This window comes from Taeniopygia guttata, chromosome 8 (assembly GCF_048771995.1).
Source record: "Taeniopygia guttata chromosome 8, bTaeGut7.mat, whole genome shotgun sequence".
NCBI classification, from domain to species: domain Eukaryota; kingdom Metazoa; phylum Chordata; class Aves; order Passeriformes; family Estrildidae; genus Taeniopygia; species Taeniopygia guttata.
Genome location: NC_133033.1, coordinates 7531537 through 7549134, shown reverse-complemented (window position 1 = coordinate 7549134; position 17598 = coordinate 7531537). Strand labels below are relative to the sequence as shown.

The window sequence follows — 17598 nt, the reverse complement described above, 5'->3', positions numbered from 1 at the left end:
CAGGTATTTATTCAGCATTCACAGGAGGGAAGGACATTGCTTTACTCTCATTTTAGAGACATGAGGTGGTAATTCAGCAGGATGGACCTCGTTTGCAGTGCATACTGCTCTGTAAGGAGGCACAATAGAAAAGCTGGGCTACACTTCAGGGTTTTCCTGGTCTATTTAGTCAAGGACACAATTTTGGTTTGCTTTTTTTTAAAGTGAACGATGCCCATGATGCAGCTCTGAAGTGTTTTGGAGGCTCTGTTTGTACATAGAAGCCTGAATTGTAATGAAGTTACACCAACACAAACCCCCTCCATTCTCACAATGTTGGCAGTGGAGGAGGGTGGCTGCTTTCACAGTGGCAGGATTATTACTACAAAGCAGGAACAACCACACACAGACAGGGCATTAAATCGGAGCACAGATGCCTAAATATTTGGAAGCAGAAGCTGACAGCTTAGCTGTGAACCAATTTACCCTCCTTCTTCAGCAGGACATGAAAAAAAAGGTAAAATTTCCCATGCTTGCTATGTAGCTGCTCTTACTTTCAAAAGCCCTGTCTATAGATGGACCTTGAAGCACTTGTGACATGTGCTGAGTTCAGTGTTTGAGTTCTTAGCAAATGTTTTTTCCCCCTTCTTCTCATATCTAGCTCTTAAAACTGTGGCAATATACATCATGTAAAAAGGGAAAGTTAATGGCAGACAGCTTCCGAAATTTCAGTGAAAGTCAATACTCCAGCTGAGCAGTTGCTCCCAAAAGGTTGAAGTCATTGTGGTACTAAATCATTAGTTTGTCACAAATTGGCTGCACCTCCTTATGCTCTTTGCAAGATTTTCCATTACCTTCCATCTTCTCTGAATTTATTAATTTATACACAAAATGGCTCTGACAGCAATCAATTTCAGATTTACTTACTGCAGCAGCAAAATCAACCAATGAAGATGACAAATAGTACAGATGTTGGTCAGAAATACGAAAAAAGGCTTAGATATTACTTACTTTCATAGAATGCAGTATGAAATAACTGATTTTCAAGTGCTGATTCCAGAAGTTAGTATTTAAAGGATGCAAAAGAATAAACTTTCCCAAGAGGCGAGACTGGTAAACACAAAACCTTCCTACCAAAGAAAATTCCAAAAATCAGAAATTATGACTCTTAAATGGCTAGAAAAAGAGAGGAAACCAAGGTGCAGCCTCTCCTGAGAGCAAGCTTTTTCCTAAGAAGTCTGCAATATTTTTTAGTGTTCTACTTTTTAGCAGGAGTTCTCAAAACTTAAAACATATTCTCTCAAAGAAGCAAACCCTGCCTCAGGATGCATGCCAGTCTCTAACATATCAAGTGAACCACCTGGTTTTGGTTTTTGCTGTGCAATAAAATAACCCCCAAGATCCTGGGACGATCGTTTTCAAGATCACTGAAGCCAAACATTCTGGTAACTGATGTGTTCAAGGACTTCATATTGGATCTAATATTTCATTAATATCTATTAATATCTGTCATTATATCTATCATTACCAGTATCTAACTTCATGCTGTTATTTCCCTAGCACTAGGAAAATGAGAATATAAAAAGATGGTAGTAAAACAATACAGGAATATTACAGAAAGGGCATTTGATCCAGACACTTAACCTCTGTCTCACTTCAAAGAGAACTTAGGTTTTTGTTAAATTTTATAGCAGGGAAGATCACATTTCAGCAGCATAACCAGGATAACATGAAAAAAGCTATCGAACTGCACTTCAATCTGGAAACAAAAGTAGAAGCATGCTATTTCCAGAGCAGGAAAAAGACTCCTTTGATCCCAAATGCATGAGAAGTAGCTTTGCCTCTCACATAACAGAAATAGTCAAATACTCCCATGATTGTTGTAGTCTCTTGAGGAAAGGATTTTTCTTGTGCCAACACACAGCTCTGTTCAAAGGACTTCTTGACCTTATGGAATCCATCTCACTATTTCTCCTTTTCTTTCTGACAGGTACTTTGCTGCAGGTTTCAGTGCTGCAAGGAAGGCTTAGCTTGTAAGTCCTCAAGAAAGCCCCATCTTCTAGGAGTGTGTGAGGATGTCTGTGCACCATGAAAGCAAGGACTGGACTGCAATTTTGCTTTCCTGAAGCAGCACTGAAAAGACAGAGTATGAATGCTCTTTCCCAAAGCACCCAGCATGTCCAGGATGCTCCTCTCTGCACAACCAACCAAACAACTGCCTTGGAACACTGTGGCACACACTATGGGTGGGAACTCGAGGGTCTGTGTGTGCCACTGGTCTGCACAGGAGCTGCAATCAAACCTCACAGAATCATGGAACAGTGAGGGCTGGAAGGGACCTCTGAGGGATTGTATGGCCACATCACTGCTGAGTGTCAGCTTCCAACGTCAGCAAATGCTTTCCTTAGATGATGTACATAATGAAAAATGTAAAAAGAAAGTATGAGAAATCAATATTCAAAACTTGGCTGTCTTGTTCAATAGTAAATCTATTTACAGTTCTGCTTCTGACTGAAATCTCAGTGGAAAGGGGAAGAGGATTGATTTGTGGTGTCTCTAGCAGGCTCAAAGAAAGGGACTGGAAACTGCCAGGGAGGATACAAAAGGGCTCAGAGGACCTTGCACAAGACCCCAATTTCTGCCTCACTGAAAAGTACTGCAGTGGTTTAACAACCACACAGCAGGGCTCTGGGACATACTCCCAAGAAGGCAGACAGTCACTTCCCACTACTTTTTAAAAAAGAAAGGGAAAAGAGGGAACTAAAGGTTGAGGTGGGGAGTCAAGTTTCATATTGACTGTGGATTGACTAGCATTAAAAACAGTAGCCTGTATATGCTAAGCAATTTGTCTTTGTAATTCAAAATAAAATTGAGGAAATAAACACTGAATACTGTGAGATAAGACTCCATATTCTTGCAATTACTCTAACACTGCTTTACTTTCAGTGCACTGATTTCCTCTGTATTTCTATGATCTGAACAGCAGCGTTTGCATGCATTTCCAAACATTGACCTCTAAACCATGCTTGTCATTCCAAGTATAACTCTCAGTACACAATCAGCTAAAACCATTGTTATCTCAGCAGCATGAAAAAGAGATCAATTTTTTTTAGACTATGCCCTTTATTTCTCATTTTGATTTTTTTTTTCTGATGACAGAAGTAAATGGTTACATATTTTACATAAAGAGACGTTACAGCTCTGAAGAGCTGAGAACATTTGCTTTAATAAGAAGAAAAAACATAATTTCACAAGATCAGAAATCTCTTCTGGAGAGAGGCTCATAAAGAGAAAAAGCAAGAACATTCAGACAAGTTCAAGACTAACTGGCAGACGACTAAATTACTATGCATGTAACAGCAGCTCACAACAAACAAGACTTTCCTATCAATAGAAGGCACCCCATCAGTTCTAAATAAAATGTGTATATAATTTAGCCTCAACCCCCCAAAAAGCCTTCAGCTGAAGAAAGGATAAAAAAGTTACCATGACAATATCTCTTCCCCAGATATGGGTAACTAATGCACAAACATTGTCAGAGGAGAATGGGGAGGCAGAGAAGATGACAAAGAAACCTCCTTCAAACCCCAGATACATCCTAATCTCTGTATAACACTTTCCAAGATGCATTATTACACAGAACAACTAACAAACAAGTTTTCAAGCAGAGGAAGCTGTTAAAACACCAACTTGATCTTTGTGAGTATTAAAAATTCAGTCCCCACCTGCCATCTGTCATTTTTCTTTTTAAAGAAAAAACTGAGACAGTTTTTCTATTTTGGAAACAAGCATTAGGTTGTGTGTAGGCTGTAAAATGCAACCTGCAAGCATTGACTAACCTGGTACCAATGGTACCAGAGCGTGAACTGGTCACCAAAGCACATTTTCAGCACTTAGGATGGGTCCTCAGTTTAATCCTTAGTTTCTCCCAATTATTTTATCTATTTGCTTACTCAGGCCTAGCTTTGCATACAGTTTTTCTGTTCCCAGAAAGGCAACCAGTAACTTGCTACTTGAATGTACAAGAGAAGCACCAAGAACACTCAGCAGGAAGCAGAGAATACTCTCTTTAAAGGACTGGAGGGCTTAAGCATGAAACCATCTGATGCTTTTTTGACATTTCTTCCATTCCACCCTCATAACACACTAAAGCTGGCCCAATATATTAACCAAGGGACTGAAATCCACTAAATTAAAGGATATTTTAAACTGTCCCAAACCCAATTCCACAGGGGTCAGTGGAGATAGCTAAGAAAAGTAATTGAAATACAGCAATTAATATACACACAATAGCTGCAGAGGTCCACATTCCCACTCAAAAAATCATAGCCAAAATCTCAGGATGTCAACAAAGTGAAAAGATGGGAAAATAACACAGTGAGTAGATTAAAGCTAGCCTAAGCATGTTATGCACACCAGTCACACATCTGAGTACAGCACAGCCACAAGTACGTGCTCAAAATCCCCTGTGAAAAGTCAGATGGAAAAAAGGTTTCCAAGTACTTACTGTAAAGTTTACTTGGCATTTTTACATATCTGTATTTACATTCCTGAGATTTCAATCACCTCTGAAACAGTGATGATTCATTTAAGTGATGCTTTATTAATTCTTTGTTCCAGATGGACATTGGCAGCCTAAAATTCGGGGTGTCACTGTTTCAGAGATTTTCACTGCCATGTTACTAGGACTGTAATCATCAAGCAGAGGTGATGGTAAACACAGGAAAAGGAAAAGTCAAACAACAGTACAGCTGCTGCAAGAAGATTTTTCAGTCTTTTCAACCTTCACACCTTGCAAACTACAAATATGCAAACTACAGTCATGCAGGCATTGCTATCATCAGCTCATGTTCCCAATTCCAGAATGTCATGAACAAAAGCAGGGCAGTACCTTTCCCTCAGAGAAGATCGACTCAGCACAGAACTTGGAGACTCCAGAACTGCTGGAGGTGCTGAACGCCCCAAAGAAGCAGCAGAATGGGACTCTCTGTTGGGTGGATCTGGGCTTACATGCTCCTTGCAAACAGCACGGCTGTCCAAACCTTTTCCACTAGATTTTGCCTGAAAAATAAGCCAACAAACTAAAATTTATTATGGATATCAAGATGTAAAATATTCATGTTTTTATTTCTTAACCCAAAAGGTTAAAGACTGTATATTCATTCAGTAATATCTGTCTGCTGGGGAAAGAAGAAGGACCCTCATTTCATACAAAAATCTATGGTCTGAAGTAAATCAACAAGTCTCAGAGGAATCTGTTGGTAACTAACATATCACCTTATGTAAAACTTTACTTTTATCAATTTTTCTGAGTGCACAACTTGAAGGCTTCCCAGGAATCTCACAGATTCAGAATAATGCCTGAGAGTCTAAACAACCCATGGAACAATCCAGAGGCAGCACAATATATTAGATTCACATGGTACACAGAACTACAGCCCTTGGTAAAAAAAGTTTAGAATCTGACAAAAGTCTACTTAATATATATACCAAGGTTTATGCTCATAATTCCTTTTCTTTCCTCTTCCCTATTATCATCAGTTTTCCCAGCCATTAGGAAATCTAGGAGGGCACACATAACTAGATGCCTAAACCCATAATTTTTAGAGTACTTCAGGAACACAGGTGAAGAACAACTAAATGAGGATGTAAAGAATAAAACTTCCCAAACACAAAACGACCCTGATGTTAATATTTCGATTCTTTTAATACAGAAAGAAGCCAAAATCTGAAAAAGAAAGGATGTGAAATAACACAATGCTGGTTTCCCAGTTGTGGCATCTGCACACACATTGCCAGAATGAACAATGCTCTCAGATCAACTGGTAAGGCAAAAGCAAACAGCCTTTAAAGGCTCCTCTATGGCCTTGCTGCAAGCCTGATGGCCAAGGAAAAGCTAATTCTGTAGGAGCAGGCATAAGCATCTTTAAAGAGTGCTAAGTTTCCTTCTACTGTTTGTAAATAATCTGTCAGCAGGCCTTAACTGGGATAGATCAGATTTAAAATGTCCTTTTTCTTACTTCTGATACTACAGTAGATAACGTTTCAAAAATACCTATGCAAGACAATCCAAGAAAGATTGGGAAGCTCAGAGCTTCCCAAAAAACAGTGTGTAAGCAAAACCACTTGAAAGTACTCACTTCAGTTTTCTTGGGTCTGTAGCTGTCGTGAGGAGAAGGATCTGGAGAAGGAAAAAAGGCCCGTGACAGAAGAAATCAAAAATACATTTGCATTTCCTAAATTCTATGAAATCTTTTACAAAGCAGCCTATCTGTCCTCACGAACAAAACTAAAGCTATTTTTTTTGTCTCTTCAGTATATTTCAGGAAATCATCTTCTTTAGCTGAAAACCATGACCTCCCATTAAATGGAATACAAAGCTTGCAGCAATGAATCAGGGTAGGCACCATCTTCTGCACAGACAGAAGTGGCACATTTTGCTACACTATTTGTTGCTTAAATCAGTATCAAAACAAACTCACCATTTCCCATGTACATTGCTCTACTTTACTAATCCTCTCTGAACAAGTTTCCCTGTGAGCATCTCTCCCTTCTCCTATCACCTCTGCATTCCCTCCTTCACCACTGACTCACAGACAAAAATACAGATTCTAGTGAAACACATGGAAAAACTCTCAGACCCCTCCTGGGTCAGGATTTTTCACCAGTGTCAATATGCACCTCATCCCTGAGAGACTGACATTAAATCTACTTTCTTGATCTGTTCTACCAGTTTGTACTGAACAACCCTCACACTGTGACCCAGGAAAAGCAAAAAGGGACTAAACTGTACTGTCTGCATTAAGATTTCTAATCCTAGGGACCTGTTCTTTTCAGAAGTTACAGTTAAGCCTCAAGACATGGGCAGGTGACCAAAGAATCCTCTGGATATTAATATTGAGGTAGATTTTGGTCTTCTAAATACTGGCCAGAAACCACCAGCTCATTTTGTAAGTGTGCAATACTATCAGATGATCTGGTCTGTTCCTTTATCCAGCCATCACAGACCGGCAAATCTGTTCCCAAAGGGGATGTGAAACCTTTAAAATCTAGCACCCAGTGCAATGACAAAGAACAAATGTAAAATAACACGTTCATAATGATTTGCTGTATAACAAATTATAATTAGTGAGGAAATGAAATAAAAATGAGGCAGAGTACACATAAACAAATACTGATGAGACTCATTAAAATCCTCATATTGTAAGACATGTGCAATAAAATCAAGTTTTAGGGCGCTTTCTTAAATTTCTGGTCCCACAGTTTTTATTAAACTCTCACTTACTGATACCAAAGGATGCTGCAGCAGATACTACAGCACATCCTGGATGTTCATTAATAATGGTAAGTCACTGATCCCCTACTCACAAATACTGCTAAAATAAACATTACTCATTTTTGAAGGACACAGCCCTTGAAGTTCAAAATAATCAATACCCCAAGGCTGATGAACACACCCACAAGCCATGCTGCAGATTTTCTCCACCATCCAACTCAACAAGAAAGGCAGTGAAAGAGAGCACTTGTCTGAGTTTTGGAAATCTGTCCTATTTTCACATCATGTAGAACTATGTTCCAAGCTTCATGAAGTAAAGAACTATTCAAGGGCACCCTTTGAAGCAGTAATTTATTCAGCATTCTTCCTTTTCCTGGGAAGAACTGACAGCTTTTTCTCCATCACATCGCAGACTCACATTTTTATAATAAATAAAAAAACCAAAGTAATAATAAAAGGCTCCAAATAAAACTGCTTCCTGCAGAAATCAAAAGCATATATGTGATATATAGTAGAAAATACTGACCATGGGGTGTCTTGGGCCAGGCTTCTGCTGTGCTTTCTCGCAGGGAACACCAGGAATGAATTTTAGCACCAGGACTTGGTTGTCCAACCTGAAGCAAAAATACTGTTAAAATACTCAGTATCGATTCCTGTTTTTGCTGGTTTTGTCTGTAAGACCACAACTGGCATTTTCTGAAACATTTTACTTTATTTAAATACTATTTCAGACTAGTTTCATAGCAGTTGGTTCATGTGCATTATTAACATTACTGTGCATAAACAAAAACGTTGCTAGAAAGGTCTAGAAAACTCTGAATATCTTATTGTTCAAAGAAAGAAAAATACACTTTGTTTCTCCTTCATCTGTAATGTCTGCAATATTTTTAAACAATTCCTGGTATCTCATATTTATTCTAAACAGCTCAGATCTCACCAAGAGAGATCTGAATCTCTTCCTAATTAAAGTTACATTTAATATAATCCAATTTTGATCTTCATGTAACACAAAATCTCCAGGCCAAAAGAGTTCTCAGCAGTAAAGATACCCTGAAAGGAAAATTCTCAATCCAGAAAGGCCATGACAGCGAGGACATGCCAAATCAAGAAACAAGCTTTTCCTTTTTTTGTACAAAAATAACCAAGCATTGAAAATCAATAATCAGTGTTAATGATACTATAATTAAACTGTGAACTTCACCTTTAGATCCAAACCCAGAAGAATTAAGTAAAAAGAGTTAAAAGAAAAATATATGAAAGAAATAGTAGATTGATGAATGATTAATGACTTATTCAGGCCATTTGAATTTCTAAAAGGTAGCTATATGTAGAATAAAACTTGGGAAAGAATTCTAAACTTTGACAATATATTATTAATTATTTAGTAGTGATACTAGGGAAAAGGATAAGGTAGAAGCAAACTATTTAATTTGATTATCTAACTGGTTGTGGTAAATGCCCAAAACTGGAGAGAAATCATAATGTCACAGCACAGTACATGAACAGTCCCATTTCTGCCCCTTCAAATTCAAAGTGATTTTCTAAAAACAGAGAATTGTTGCAATAAGAATAGTTAAGAGGGGGGTGGGGGGGTGGGGGGAAGAGTATATGATCCTCCAGGTGGCTGGGAAATGAAGCCCCTTCATTTTAAAAGAGGTACACACAATTTCTTTAAATAAGTACCTAATTTCAGGACAATTTTTCATGTATGGCAAAATGTCCTTATGTCCTTATGTTATGAACTCTAAGTCAAAGTGTTTGAGATGTAGCTCTGAGCAAAGGAAGTGTTCCAAAGATCACAGGATACCAGCATAAAAAAAATTTGAAAGAGAGGAAGTGTAAGTGTTCATAGTGTGACTAGACCCTCTTTCTTTAAAGTCTTATTCAGGATTTTTAATACTAATATCAATTACTTCCAAGCTGAATTTATACACCTATTATCCTGTCTAGTGTGCTGGAAGAAAAGAAATGGGGCCTCAGAGAATTTAACCAAGATATTCATGAAAGAATTTGATCTTTGTCTGTTACTAAAGCAGATAAAATAAATTTTATTTTAGTTAATTTTACATTTAAATCACTCTATGACAGACTATTAAGGAGAGGGAAAAATTATTCACCTAAACTAAGATCTGAATGAAATTTTTTGAGCGCTCTTTAATGAAAGAACAACATTTGAACCGAGCTTAAGCTTGGAGTGAATACAAACCCGTCTGATGACAAAGGGAGGTTTGTCAGTGTCTCTCCTGAACTCGTGAGGGCCCAGGTTGAGGTGGGCCAGTCTCTGCCTGGCCTCCTCCGAGAGCTCGCACATGCGGCGCTTGGTGTACGGGGACGGCGAGCGCGACTTGGAGGCGATGGTGGGCTGCTCGTAGCTCCTCGCTGCCCAGCTCTGCACACCCCTCTCGGCTGAAGGAAGGCTCTGCTTCGCCAGCTTTGAGGGCATTTTTCCATTTAGGCTTGAATGGTACACCCAGTTTTTACCAGTCTGAAGTGAAGAAGAGAAATGACCACAGCGTGTAGGATAAAGATCACTGAGCATAATGCAAACGAGGAACTAGGAATTTTACCAGAAAGAGATGCCACGGCACCTGAAGTTACCCTCACAAAACTATAATCAAACAGCAATTTAAAAAACCACTTTTTTTACCATTTTACATGTTTACCATTTTCTCTGAAACCAAAAGAAGGTTAAACACCTAGTACTGCATGTTAGATGTTAAGTGTCTGATACTTAATAAGCTTTCTCACAGAGTTAGTGGAGATTCTAAAAATTAAATTGCATTTTGTCACAAGTTCCTTTAATACAAAGTTTACCTGAATTAGCCATACAGAGATTTGAAGCATATTTTCATCTGCTTAAGCTTTTATTTTAAAATTCTTCCACTTTAAAGCACAAGAAATATATTAAAATAGGAGCCTATTTAATAGTTTAAATTATATGCATTTAGAGTTGCCTAAAGCTCCAAAAGAAGTGCAATTACATTCTCTAAAATTTATATTTTCTTGGATTACGGTGAATTTATTAGTTTTTTAAAGTGTAAAGTTTAGTGGAGAAAATTAATACTCTTTCTGTTAGAAATTCTTTTTCAAGCTGGAGCTAGTTGACATTAGCCATAAATGTGAATGTTACATGGACCATTTTGGTTCAGAGGAACCCAGAATTAAAATGTCCAGCTTGCCTTCAAGGTTTCCCTCTACACTCAAGCAGTGAAGCTGAGGCTGTGTGTTTGTTTTGTATTGACAGAATCTGAACTCACTGGTGCAGCTGATAAGTGAGACACAGCACAGACCTGGCCACACAAAGCCAGACCTAATTCTCTAAGTCTAATCCAGCTTCATCGAAGCAGGTGGTGCTGCTCCTAGCTTACATCATTTGTGAAACTGGACCTTCACTGCAACACATGCAAATCTGAGCTGCCATTCATAGATACTTTTAGGAATGGTTTAGATTTTAATGGTTTTTGATTTTAAATCAAATTGCCCTTATTCAAGTTACCTTCACTGAAGCCACTTTTCTGACAATGACAATTTTCACTGATTTTTAATTATTTTTCTGTCTTGATACATTTAATTTGCTAAATTTGGAAAAAATTTCTCATTGAAGTCATGAGAAATTCCATCAACAGGTTGAAGTCTCTTAAGTGTCTTTGCACACAAGCCTTCCTGGCAACCAATCCTTTCAATGATGCTGCACCATTTTTCAATATTACAGCAAAAAAAGGAGGACATAAGAATAACTTTATATGACAGCTTGTGCCAGAAATCCAAACCAAAATTCCAGTCTGTGAGACCAGAGAAGAGTGCTACTTCACCTTTTACTTTACTTGCTGCAAAAGCAGCATTTCCAGATTAATATAGGTGACAGCCTTTTCAACAAAAATCTGCATTTCCATTACTGTCAGTGATACAGTGATGGAAAACAATTAAATTAATTAGTTTGGTTTAATAATGTACCTTCTCTAACTTCACCTCGTTTTCACTGTCCTTAATTTTAAGTGTCAGTAACAAATGGTGAGAAGGCATTTTCCCATCCACAAATCCTACAGGGACTGACACTTCAGCTGATCATGGAACACAGCAGCTGATAATTGTTTCAGATTCAAGGAACTCTCAGCATCTACTGTCATGCACCAAACCAACTCTTTACTCATACTTGATTAAAAATTTAATCAAGTTGTCAAGCACCTGTGATACCTGCTCTAACCACAACAGAAGAATGAGGAAAGTTTGAAGTGAGCAGCACATGCAAAAATTGGAAGCAAGGCTATCAATATTAAATCTAGAAATTGCAAACAATTAAATTGTTCTAACCTGTATGTGACTCCTTCCTAAGACTAACAGACTGTCTGAAATAAGGCAGGTTGTAGAAAATCTCAATTTTGGTGCAATTCCCTAGAAGAGAGACAATAATTGCACATCAAGCTTCAACTCAAGATAAAGGGTATCAAAGAGGTAAATGTCACCTAATGTAACAAACCATTCCTAATTTTCAGCCATTTCCTTTGTTAATTTCAGCCTTTAATAAAGATAATTAGAAAAGACAGAACAGCAATGGTAAATGTCAAGATGCTAACATTTGCATTTCTGACAATTCAATTACACATGATTACACTGCTTTTGTACAACAATTAAGGTCTGACTTTTTATTTTAATACTTTTTTGGTCAAAAGCACTTTTAAAGATTTTTCATGCCATGCTATATGGCATAAATAAAAATTTCAGTCATGCTCTAGGAGTTTCATTAATACTAACTTTGTAAACTTGTTTGAGAACAGTCTCAGTTGTGCCATCTCATTTGTAAGAACATTTGTTTAATCAGTCAATCACACTGCAAGTAAGTATTCCTTTTTAAAAGTATGACTAAGAATACCCTTCATTCAGTAATCTTTGGAGTAGTTGGATTTCTTTGGATGCCTCCCTTGTTCCATAACCACGTTGCACCCCCTCATGATCCCCTCCTGCCCATGGTGTAACTCTAGTTTGTCCCACGTGGAATCAGTGGGGTCCCACTGGGCCTCCTGGTGAAGCACAGCACACATCCAATAATGGCCAGCAGGTCCCTCCATTTTTACATGATTAGCAGCTTCTGTTCCACTCACCTTTTACTGCAGCCATGGCTAGGAACATAACACCTCAGAAACTACTGCCTTTCCATTCACTGAGCATTGGCCAATGCATTATAGAATGTACTGGGTGTAAAGGACAGGGATTACAACACACAAACATTATTTCCCAAACAGCAGCTTTAGAAAAGGCATAAAAGAACTAAATGCCATAGATGCTATAAACAAGTGGCAATTGTCTATGTGCATCCTATATATAGCTCTGCAGAATCCAAGAGAGAATCAAGTGCCTCCAGAAATTTCTACCCTCTCTTCTTTCAACATGGACAGAATTTGCTGCCTGAGGCATCTCAGTTCACAGGCATTTGTGCACATGAACACACAAAATCACTGGGACATGAAAAGGAGCTGGGTCTGTTTGTGACTCTGTCCCACATCCGTTTCATGAGTGAAATCTATTGATTAACCAAACTATTCTCTACCACCTGCCTAAACACTGATTTCCCATTAGGGAACATGATCTGGCCCCAGGATAGATTATGGAAATCAAATGACAAAAATGCCAAGAAAGCTCAGTCTCAGCAATTAACAGAGTCCAGGATTCAATCAAGTCAAGTTATGGCACATAAAAGAGGTTTTAAGCCTGATCATCTTTAATCAACTCATTTTTATTACTAATGAATTGTCAAGTGCTATCAACAATTTAAAAAAGGACACATCAGAATTCGTAAGTCTACTATAAAATGCAACAATAGAGCACCTACTGCTCTTACAGAGACTGGAAATTATTACAAAATTGTTAAGTGTTCATCCCTAAAAAATGACACAAACTATGGTTTCATCAGAGAAATAGTCTGTGGAGAGGGAATATGGGATGGCATTTGAATGCATAGACATGGCTATGTCAAAAGCAACTCACATGCCAAAGCCATCAGAGGATTTGCTCTGTTTCCTGCAGTTCCCAAATCAGGGATTGCTGTAGGATATTCAACATGTAAAATTGAATTATGAATTATTATGCATTATGTAAAGAGCATCATATAGCCCCAAACACATCTGTAAATGAAAATCCAGCTGGAAAGTTTTTGGGATGTCTTCTGCTTCTGGCTTAGTGCTGTCTGCAGCCCTGAGCATTTCTGCACCAATCATTAAACAGAAGGGACATAATATCAATTTGATCACAGGAAAAATATAAAGGTTCATATTTAGAAGAACACAAGTCTAATATGTGCTTTAGACTGTGAGGAACACACGTACAACCCTAGCTTAAAAACGTATATAGGAATATAACAGAAGGCCTTACACTGGCCTGTTAATGGAAGATAGCACAGCTAAAAAGAAACTGTTTTAAGTAATGTGGCAAATACTGCATAAAGGTGGGGGATGGAGATAAGAACATCTGTAAGAAATCACTACCACAGTCCAGGCATAAACATATTCTGAAAGGCAAAGGTTGCAGAGAAATACAGCAGAGCCAGCAAGAGCTTCAGCTGGGCAATACTGGACCAGGAGAGATAACTCAGGGCATGTCTGGTATGCACACGGAGTTTGCAAACCTCCTAAGACATTTAGCCAGGGACATTATCAGCCAAGTGCCAGATTTCTGGAGAGTTTTGATCCTCTCAACTTGGGATTCCTTCCAACAGGCAGATTAACAGTGTTAATCAGACACTGCTTGTCACTGCCTATCTGAACTCCACAACTGTAACCTTACTGTTGCTACCTTTATTTTTTTAATAAAAGACAAATTTACTGCGTATCAAAGTGTCACTGAAGCACAGCTGCCATTCTAAAATATTCAGCATCACAGCTGGCTATAAATAACTTTTAATGTGGGAAGAGCATGGCTTCAGTAGCATAGGAATAATGTGAGGGTTCTCATGACCTTGTTTAACACTTCCTTTTGCTTAGCATTCACATCCAGCACTTCGTGCTGACAAGACTTAGCGTGAGACACTTGCCAGTAAAGCTCAGGGAACACTGGGAGATGGAAGCACTTGAGACTGTATTTCTACTGGAGGTAAAAATCCTTTCATAGTTATTCCATTTGGCAAGCGAGGAGAGGAACAAGAAGTTCCTTTTGGGAACATTCTTCCAATACCATAAAACTCAGCTTCTGCATTATTCCTGAAAAGGGGGTCACTATGCCAAAATTCTTTCTTATACTGTACTTCCAAGCTATGAAGATGGAATGGAGCAACAAAAGCTTCTGTAGTCCCTGTTTCAGGGCAGAGATGGATTTAATTTATGCTGCTCCCAAAGACATGGAAGTATGTCTGTGTCTTACCACAGTCAACTTTTTAAACCTACTACAGTGTCATTATTCATCACCTACACATCCATATTACTCTGACCACATTTTCTCACAGCTCACAAATTATGGCACCTTCTCTTTATTAGAAAATACATAATTTTTGTTTCAAGTAACTGTTGGACAAAATCCATCAAACTCGTCTAGCAGGTCTGCTTCTATAAAGACTCACTATATTCTGTTCACAAAAAAATCTGGAAACATTTAGCTAATACCACTTCATTTGTTCTTGCCTCCCTATTCTTTCTCAACACCAGGAAGGCACCTATTCTATGAGCAGCATGAAAGCAAAACAGTCCCACCCCATCTCTTGAGCCACACCACGATGTATGGGATAAGCCATATCAAAGAGATACTACAGCCAAAAAATAATGGTTGTTTTTCCATGGACAGTTTAAGCTACTGCAGAATCAGACATTTGGTAGCACAAAATCACAACTTTAATTCATTCAAATGTAACACAGCATTAGACACCAAATTAGCACTTCTAATTGCAAGTGCCTGGGCAGTTTCCAGGTTGCCCTTTGTAGGGAAAGACTACACCAGCTAAAAGATAACAATGAACTTTAATCAGCATTTCCAGCCTCCCATGTGCTTTTAGTCCAACCACTACGGACGGGGTAATTAAGTTCTTATCCAAATGTCCTGCCAATCCACCAGTAAAACTCTACTAAAACCTCAAAACACATTATCACCATTCTCCTTAAGGTGTCTTCCCGGGTTATTCTGCTGACAATTAAGATTCAACAGTCAAACTTCATGAAAGGGCATTGTGAAATGAATTCATTTTCATTTAACATGTACTTGAGTCCTTATCTCCAGAAAATTAGCATTAATTCATTGCACTCATTCTGCCAATTAGCTATTGTTCCAAAATGCTATGGAGAGGAACCAAGGAGGAGGGTTACATGGCTTCTGTTGAGAACCATGAAGTCAATATGACACCTCCTGCATCCCTTCAGCCACCAGCTGCATCACAGATTAAACTGAATGGAGACATGTCATGGTGCCACACTGCAAACCAAGTGGAAACTAACTTTTCCACATTAAATAATTTTCTTGAAGCATTTCGAAAAAAGATTACACTTTCCCCAAAGTTCAACTGTGGATTTGTACATTCAACACCTTAAAATGGCAAAATCTGTCAGAAGTAATTGCTTTTCATTTGAAACAGTTCAAGGGGTTTCTTCAGTGAAGCAGACTGTGTCATAAATACAATCCACAGACATTCACTCACTGTGAAAGACGGGGACCTCTTCATTAAAACCTCACGCTGCAAACCACGGTGCCCATGGGTAAGCTTAGGGTCAGGGAACAGGAAATCTCTTGTATTTTCTTCATATGTAGCTAGAACTTTTCCCACTAAAAAGAAAATACATACTTTAATTGGAAAATAGACAAAGCCACACAGCACAGACACCACACACAGAGCCACGTTGAAACCAGGATAAATTTTGCTCTTTACAAATTAACAGCATGGCTCTAAAACTCCTATAGGACTAGGAAATAACCTCATCAAGTTAAATCAGCAGCAAAAATGTGCAGCATCTACTGTGAAACTATGTTTCAATGTTACTGGAAAAAAAATTAAAGAAGGTTGTGTTAACTCTTCTATAACAGGCACATGAAAGGTTTTCTTCAGGTAACTTTTCAGTACTTTTCTTCCTTCTTTCCCTTCCATGCCCCAGAAAAAAACCAGTATTTTTTAATGGCACCCAATCCCTTATGAAAAACCATTCCATACTACAGAACAGTAATAGTAGAAGTAAAAAGAACCATAAGCAACAGCAAAATAATTATTTTAAGGTTTTCTCAATACCCTGGCTTCCTACTTCTAAAAAAAAAATGTTTTCCTTTAGAGGTAAACCCTTGAATGTATATTGTGAAAAAATGTAACTTGTGCTATTGCAGCCATCTTTCTAGCTTATGTTGGGCTGTATCACACCTATGTCTGAGCACTGAAAATAAATTCTTACACAAGATCCTTTACCTTCCCACAAAAAAAAAAAAAAAAATCCCCATTCACTCCATTTCTTCAAGTAAACAATCTGTTAAGTCACCTGAGAGAAGAAGTAGTTTCCTTGAAAGTACTAAGGACAAGTGACAGAGAGTGCTTTTAATACCACAGTTTCCAAACGAGTCCTCTTTAAAACTTGACTTTATTTCCAATAAAATGCAGATTTACATTATTCATGGGAACACTTGAATTTCATTAAAATAGATTTTTATAATCACACAAACCAATAACAGAAGTATGACAAATCGCTATTTATTATCTTCACACATCCCAAGAGACCTGTAATACTTATGGCGAGGATAAGAGTTTTCCCAATGGTCACCATTAAAATGGAAGGAAAAAAGTGTCATTCTGAGAACAAGATTATGCACTCTGAAATTTAACAGACAGCTTCTCTAGAAGTGAATTGTGATGCAGTTAATAATTATGCACTGGGTGATTTCAGTTTATTTCCCATTTTTAAAATATTATCACTTTCCTAAGCCTGAGTACGATACATTTAAATATTCAGTTATTATTCTTATTCAAGAATGAGATCCTCTTGATCTATTAACATTTTCTATTCAGAGGACTATTTATTGAAGGGCTTTCTATGTTGTTTGTGTGTTGAAAAAAGTGATTGTGCTGTAATGGGCAATGTCCTCATGGAAATTCACCTATTAATCTGCATAATTTATGAAAAGACTGATACAATACCTGGAGGAACGAGCTGTATTAGTTCAAGTACTGCTGTGTCAACTAGAAGGGAAGAAGGTTTTTTCATGAGTTAAAAAAAAAAAACTAAAATGAAAATTCCCATAGTCAAAGCCCAAGAAAAATGAATCACTGCTGTAAGCTTCACAGCACTGTACATCTCTGCACTATTTCCACCATACCAATAATAAGATAAAATTAACTATAGCTTGCATAAATATCATAGATGAACACAATGGCATTAGCAGGGTACAAATGA

General features: G+C 37.9%; 1 protein-coding gene across 3 annotated transcripts in view; it reads right to left on the bottom strand.

Annotated features, from left to right (window-relative positions):
• SPATA6 (spermatogenesis associated 6) overlaps positions 1-17598 on the bottom strand; it is a 41818-nt gene that overhangs the window by 17489 nt on the left and 6731 nt on the right. For 2 of the 3 annotated variants that reach the window (XM_072932619.1, XM_012575271.5), the window contains exons 4-10: positions 17343-17384; positions 15867-15991; positions 11567-11647; positions 9462-9740; positions 7782-7869; positions 6120-6160; positions 4871-5040 (exon numbers count right to left, since the gene is read on the bottom strand). In XM_072932619.1, coding sequence (XP_072788720.1) covers positions 4871-5040; positions 6120-6160; positions 7782-7869; positions 9462-9740; positions 11567-11647; positions 15867-15991; positions 17343-17384 — 826 coding nt within the window. The remainder of the gene's footprint in view (positions 1-4870; positions 5041-6119; positions 6161-7781; positions 7870-9461; positions 9741-11566; positions 11648-15866; positions 15992-17342; positions 17385-17598) is intronic. The other variant, XM_072932618.1, reaches the window with a different exon arrangement.